A 7,391-nucleotide genomic window follows, 5' to 3' on the forward strand; every position below is an offset into this window, starting at 1 on the left:
TTTCTCTACCCAAAGGAGGCTCAAAGTGGCTTACAGTCTCCTTCCCTTTCCTCTCCCCACAACAGACACCCTGTGAGGTGGGTGAGGCTCAGAGAGCGCTGATATCACTGCTTGGTCAGAACAGCTTTATCAGTGCTGTGTTGAGCCCAAGGTCACCCAGCTGGCTTCATGTGGGGGAGTGCAGAATTGAACCTGGCATTCCAGATTAGAAGTCCGCACTCCTAACCACTACACCAAACTGCATTTATATTCTGATTGCTATTCAGTTGTGTATGATGTTGTGTGCTGTGTAAGCCCTGGTTCACACTGTTGTGATATCTGAGCAGTGTGAGTTCAGCCATGTGCTTGTATGGCTGAACTCACATTAAATCTCAGGAACCATGCACTCAAAATGGGAACCATCTTTGGCAGCACTTATGTCTGTGAACAGACTTTTTCCAGAATGAAACATCTGAAATCTCCAACCAGATGTAGACTAAGTGATGCACACTTGCATCACTTGTTACGACTAGCAGTGACAAATGTGGAACCGGACACTGACCATCTCATTAGCCAAAAGCAGGCTCATAGTTCCCATTGAAATACTGGCAAGTTTGTTGATTTAACTTTACGTGTTCTTCATTTTAAATATTGTATTTGTTCCTGTTTTGTTTTTGTTTTTTAACTTCAAAATAAGATATGTGCAGTATACATAGGAAATTGTTCAGTTTTTTTTTTAACTATAGTCTGGCCCTCCAACGGTCTGAGGGACAGTGAACTGGCCCCGTTTTAAAAGTTTGAGGACCCCTGTACTAGGCCATCACAAAATCAGATAACAATAAAATTGTTAAAAACAAACGCAGAATAAACATTACACTTAACCCATGCTTTCTGCTCATTAGCCCACAGTATTTGCCACATGGCGAGCTCGAATCTTTCTTGTGGCCAAAGCAAAGGTGGCAACCCTTTGTGTCAGAAATGGGTCCGTATTGGAAAGCAAATACCTTAATTTAGCATGAGTAGATCTAAATAAGAAAAAAATGATCTTGAAATTATCTTTATTGTTTAGGTATTTCCACAGCTATACATTACATTATATAAGAAGAAGGGGGAAAGCAGTGTTCAGAACTTTCAGAAGTCTTTGAGCCTCCTAATGATGACTGCTTGGGATTTCCAATTCAGGAATGACCTCGCCAGTTTCCAAGATTTTGTCACCCTAAGAAGTTAAAGAAATGGTCTTAAAAGTGTCATCACAGTGTGGTTACCTAGGACCACAAATTAAACAGTTTTGTTCTTTACAAGGAAAAGTACAGTTCCAGTTGTGATACTACTACATATGCTTGCTTAACATATGCTTGTGTTGGAGATACTTTCCTATATATGCTGATTCCTACTATGTAGCAACCAACTCATCTCCTTCTGCCATGCTACCCTTGCTATATTGTAAGAATCAAGTTCCCTTTTTAAAGATGGTTGCTCCAAGCCTGACTTTTCTAACTGGGTGGAACATTCAAAGTCAGAAAACAGCTGTCACAAAATCAGGTGCCTGGTTTTTCCTACATATTAGGAGCTTCTCCTTTACCTTACCCTAGATACACAGTCTTCTCTTCTTTACAAAGGAATAAGAATGGAATAAAAACAAAATCCACTCACTGGGAATATTCTTTGCTTCACTTCCACAATGCCATAGGGCCGTGACTGGAAAAGAAAACAGTAAGCATGAAGTTTTCTGAGGGATTTCAGAAAGCATTTCAGAAGCCAATGCTGTACTTATTGTTTCCAACTCTGACTTTTCACCAACTTGTGTTCCACACTGTTTCAAAGCCCCTCAGCTTCTGATCTCTCTAAAAGGACCAAAAGCTGATTCCAACAAAATACTTTGTCTCCACAAATCTCCACAACAAAAGCCTTGCTGTTGTGCTTCTGGAAACAATCTATTATTAGTTACAGGTAAGATACCATAATTTCAGAGTAACAGCACACTTAACCAATAAATTTAGCTAATTAAGAATGTACAGAAAGTTGACCTACTGGTGCCTAATACAGAAATCCCCACGCACTGTCTTGCTCTCACACACAGGTCAGCCTTGCAAGAAAGGGTACCTATTCAATATTCAGTGTAATTAGGCTATCCAAACAGAAAAATTATACTCTCCTTATGAGAATTAACTCACAGACATTCACTAGAGTCCCATAGACTCAGCCAGCTACTACGATACATTAATGCATGAAGAGCCAGCTTGGTATAGTGGTTAAGTATGGTGGCTTCTAATCCAACACCAGACTTTCCCTCATCCTGCACACAGGAGGCACAATAAATTCTGACCTTTCAGATATACTCTTCTGTATCTTGGCAAGATGTCCATAAGGTGAGACATGATTTGTCATGACAATGCTGGGCAATGAAGGCTGGAATGCATCAAATGCTGCTGCTTCCTTGTAAGCACCCCACCCCAACAGGAAAGTAAATAGCAACCCAAAAGGACTCATTTTGAGAACAGGAGTTCCTTCTGGGTCCAAAAGAACACAACATCTTCCAGTTCTACCCACAGAGTAAGCATCTGCCCCATAGCACCCCTTGGACTGCAGATCCCCAGGGGCCACTTGAGTCTGTTTTATCACAACCTTGGTGTCACCTCCCATCCCCAAAAAGAAAAAGACATCTTTCAGCTTTCAGAATCTGAAGAGTTAAAGCTTTCTTTGCCCAGAAGCCTGATAGAAAAAAGAAATATTGTCATGGGAATGTGCAGCTTGGCCAGGAAGAGTCCCGTCTTCCAGGCACAAGAAAGCAGCCACACTCATTCCGCAGGACACCTTGAAAGCTTAATGGAAAGGCCGGTGAAGAGGGTGGGAAGAGAGCTACCATGGATTATAGGGAAAGTGTGCGTGTGCATGCTTACATGCACAGTTACAGATATGCTAGGCTCCTATCTGTCAGAAATGGTGCCTTCATGTACTTACCATTATATGATATTTGACAAAGTAGTGGCAAAACCAATAAGGGACAAGTACCCGGATGAAAAGAAATGTCCCAGCACTGTATGTTTTGTACACCTAGAAATAAATCACTCTATTAGTTTTCTAAACTTTCAACAGGTACAACACAAACCATTCTCATGTATACCAGCAGGGTGTTTTTTAAAAATTAAAATAATTTTGCATAATTTTTGCAGGCTCTCACTTGATGTCTATTCAACATTAGAACTATAATTTATCGTACAACAGAATTACACACAGGAAGCCTATAATATAAAACAGGTAGTCAGGAAGGTACAACTGTTCTGCAGACAGATTGGGCAGTCTCCCTAACACAAATATCTAAGTTTTCAATCCACTCAATCGCAGCTGGGGAGAGTACAAAGAGTTCTGTCACATCTCCCTGGAAAGTACAACACTCACATTTCTGTGACAGATGGAAAATAGTTTGGCGAGCTACGCCACAATCACATTCGGGACCTGGTATTTTGCTTCATTTAACCCACAAATCTGAACAACTGCCTAAGCATGCTATTAACCATCTTCCATACTTTACGTGGCAAGTAAAATCCTGCAGGCTTCTCACTGTTGTTTCTCAAGCGTTGGATATCGGGTGGAACTGATTTCATCTATGTCAGCAACCATTCATTCCCTAAATCGAAGTGATTACAGGATTTGTGCAGATCTTATTGCTGGGTGCATTAGAACTACTTTGTCCCAAATGATCTCCATGCATGGCAAGCATCTTTCAGAAAGCAGAAGGAGGCACGGGGGGGTATTTGGTTTTAGCCTATAATGTTTTAATAGTTATTTGTGGGTCACCTTGAGGAAAGGTGGAAGAGCCTCTTGTGGCGCAGAGTGGTAAGGCAGCCGCCTGAAAGCTTTGCCCATGAGGTTGGGAGTTCAATCCCAGCAGCCGGCTCAAGGTTGACTCAGCCTTCCATCCTTCCGAGGTCGGTAAAATGAGTACCCAGCTTGCTGGGGGGTAAACGGTAATGACTGGGGAAGGCACTGGCAAACCACCCCGTATTGAGTCTGCTATGAAAACGCTAGAGGGCGTCACCCTAAGGGTCAGACATGACTCGGTGCTTGCACAGGGGATACCTTTACCTTTACCTTTGAGGAAAGGTGAGATAGAACTGTTTTAATAAATAAAAACCAAAGCTACAATTTGCTTCTTCCACTAGCCCTGCCACAATGGAAACTTGGACAAACCATGGGGGAAGGGGAATTGCACAGCAGTAGAAACACTGTAGAAAATGTGGTAGTGTAATTCATTCTTCAAACACGGGCCACACCAGTTGTGTTCACACCAATTTGTCACCATGGTTTCCTGCCCTGTGTAACTCAATAAATGAAGGGCAGTATGGTGCAATGGTTAATATTGGAATAGGACAGTGTTTCCTATCAGGGTTACCAATAACCCCCAGGGTTACTTCAGAGTTCCAGAGGAGTTACACCAGTTAGGAGGGAATTAATATTGTTTTATATACAACATATTATTTTTATATATTTAAAAATTTTAAATTTACCTGGAGGTGGTTTTCTTCTTATTTAGGCAGGTTGACCCAACCCCCTTCCAAAATGGCCCGGAAGGGGAAGAGACAACCCTTTGCTGCCCGAGGCCCCTCTCACATGGTGGACCTGTTGGTGGTGCCTGGAATCCGCAAGGAAAATCTTCTTGGGGTTGGTGGGGAGGGGGGGCACTGGTTTTAACTCTGGGTGGGTGAGCTGAGAGGGTTCAGCCTGGTGGGAAGCTTTGAGTCTTTGGAGGGAGGGGGGTGACACAGGGGCCTAGCTTCCACCCACCTCTGCAGCTTGGCATTTTGGTACCAGAGGTGAGCAGAACACACTGCCACTCTCCTGGGTGAGTTCTCCTGGGGGTGGGGAGGGGGAGTTGTTCTTTTCCTTTATTCTGTGTGGCTGGGTGGGCTGAAGAGAGAGGGGGGACATGTCACTTCCAGGAGCATGGCAGGGAGACGTGGCTAGCTGACATCGCCCGAAGCCTGCAGCTTTTTTCAGGAGTTACTCCACAAACAAAATGATGAAAAAGGCTGGAAGGAGCTCTGGGAAGCTCTTGTTTGAATTCCCAGCTCTGCCGCGGAGCCTTGTTGTTCGGTGACCTTGGGCTAGTCAATGTTTCTCTGAGTCTGACCTTCTCAGGGTTGCTGCCCTGAAGACAAGCAGGAAGGGGGGAAACGAGATTGTAAGCCGCTTTGCCACTGATCTTGGGGGCTAGCGCAGAACCAGCCCTGGTTAGTATTTGTGTGGGAGACGGCCAGAGAAGTCCAAGGTCGCTTCTTGGAAGCAGGTAGAGGCAATCCACCCCCCCCCCCCCGGCGTTCCCCTCTTGCCTGGCCCTCCCTGGCTAGGAGACCTGAAAAGCGTTGCACACAAGTGCAACTCGCGAGGGGCCCGCCCGCCTCACCTGCTTCCTCCAGAAGCTCCCGGGCTGCAGAAAGCGCTGCCAGAAGCCCTCCACCAGCCCGAGCTTGCGCGGGGGCAGGACCGGCTCTCGCGGGCTCAACTCCTGGTCTTTCAGCCAGCGGCGCCGGAGCTCCCGCAGCTGCTGCAGCCGGAGCCTCTCATCGGCCGTATAGCCCACCACCGCGCGAGGCGGTCCGCTCTGCAGCCCCGACCCCTCCGCCATCTCCGCCGGCCGGAAATACGGCCCTCCCGGCCTGGGACGGGAAGTGACGTAGACGTAGCGTCATAGGCCGCGCCCTTAGAGGTGAGGGGGAAGAGGATGGCACATAAACTTCCGGCTCAAAGTCATGGTCGGAAGCCGCTAGTCGTCTTTTTGGCCACAGAGCGGTGTCGTTCATCGTTCCATAAGCCTATGCTTTGCATTGACAATTATCCAATATCTAGGTTCTTCTTAATTTTGTTTGCTATGGCTGTGAGCTAATGCGGTAAAACTCTTTGGGTAAGGGGCATTGAGAGGCCGTGTGAGAAAAGTGGGCTATAAAGCCATTTGAAAAGGCTTCTCCCAATCCAGAATCCTGGGAATTGTTGTTTTCCAAAGATGCTTGACCATGTGTGGTTGAGCTCCTTAGATCCCGGAGCTATTTCAGGGTTCTTCATTTCCTGGAGTTCATAGGGTTAGCCGTCTCCAGGTGAAGACTGGTGCTTAACCAGAATTTCAGCTGATCTGCAGACAAGAGATCGGTTTCCCTGGACTAAACAGCTGCTTTAGAGAGTGGAGTCTGTGACACTGGGTCCCACTGAGGTTCCTTCTCCTGAAACCTTGCCCTTCCCAGGCTCCATCCCCCAGGCTCCCAGAATTTCCCAGCCCAGTGCTGGCAGCCCTAAGAGGTCACTAGGAGGGGAAATGACTGGCACCAGCTAGCATGCTGCCACTATGCCTCATGTCATCCCAGTACCCAATCTCTTGTACTTGCAACCTGAGGATTTGTTAAGGGTGCTAATTACAGCCGCAGTTCAAGCACCATACTACCAATGAGGTGTGCACTGGGATATCTTGCAACATCACAGAAGCTGCTTGTGCTGAGGTGGATTGTAGCACTTGGGTTGCCTGTGATCATGTATGATCAAGTTGTTCCTTTGTGGTAGTATCATCTACTCCTCCAATCAGGCAATACAGGGTCACTTTCAAGCTGCGTCCGGGCCCATCTATCTTTAGTATCTCGGTTCTTGTGTTCTAAGATGGACTTTGACCATAAGAAATAATTCATTCCATCAGTTCTTGTGTTCTTCTGGCACAGTAGTATGATTTTAAACTGGCATCTGCCTTCCTCTATCTTGCAGTTTTGCAAAGATGCATTGTTCCACCCACTCCATAAGCTAGCTAGTGGGGGTCCATAGGGGTTATTATATGGCCAAGAATTCCTTCCATCTATTTGGGTTTTTTGGGGGGAGGGGTACAGCACCTAGAAGACCCTCTTGGGATTCCTGCATAACCAGATCAGAGATATGAGTAATAAGTCTTCACGAACAGTTTCACATTCAACTCTAGCTAGAAATGACCTCATTCCGTCCAACAGAAAGAGGAGAAACGCTAGCTAGAAATGACCTCATTCCGTCCAACAGAAAGAGGAGAAACACACTAGAAAGCAGCCACTCTTGGGGCATGGGGTCATCACAGTGGTGTTCAACTTTTATGCTCATAAGGCAGAAGCATCTTCCCCACAAATAGTGCACGAGCCTCCAGACAGAAATCTTTATTGGACAATTATCTATGTTTTTTTTTGTAAATCACAGAGGATTGGACATTGTCGAAAACATCCCTGCAACTAAGATCAATAGGCTTCTATCTTGACTTGGCATTGATCGAACTGAAATTTCACTAGCCATTATCTACATCAGTCAGAAACAGGTCACAGAATCAAAATCTGCCCAGCCTGAAAAAGTTTGGCATACTGAGCGTTCCTCTCCCTCCCCCCCTTCCACATGTGTCCCTCCCCTAGGAAAAATCA

The 7,391-nt window shown here is 45.7% G+C and overlaps 1 protein-coding gene across 1 annotated transcript; it reads right to left on the minus strand.

Moving 5' to 3' along the window:
* Positions 1-1,020: 1,020 nt before the first annotated feature.
* On the minus strand, positions 1,021-5,649 carry NDUFB6 (NADH:ubiquinone oxidoreductase subunit B6). The gene is made up of 4 exons (XM_077345276.1): positions 5,384-5,649; positions 2,941-3,033; positions 1,633-1,677; positions 1,021-1,195 (listed from the first exon to the last, which is right to left on the minus strand). The coding sequence occupies exons 1-4, from the start codon at positions 5,603-5,605 to the stop codon at positions 1,130-1,132; spliced, it is 426 nt and encodes a 141-aa protein (XP_077201391.1). The 5' UTR covers positions 5,606-5,649; the 3' UTR covers positions 1,021-1,129.
* Positions 5,650-7,391: the final 1,742 nt, after the last annotated feature.

The sequence above is a fragment of the Paroedura picta genome, chromosome 7 (assembly GCF_049243985.1).
Source record: "Paroedura picta isolate Pp20150507F chromosome 7, Ppicta_v3.0, whole genome shotgun sequence".
Taxonomy (NCBI): Eukaryota; Metazoa; Chordata; class Lepidosauria; order Squamata; family Gekkonidae; genus Paroedura; species Paroedura picta.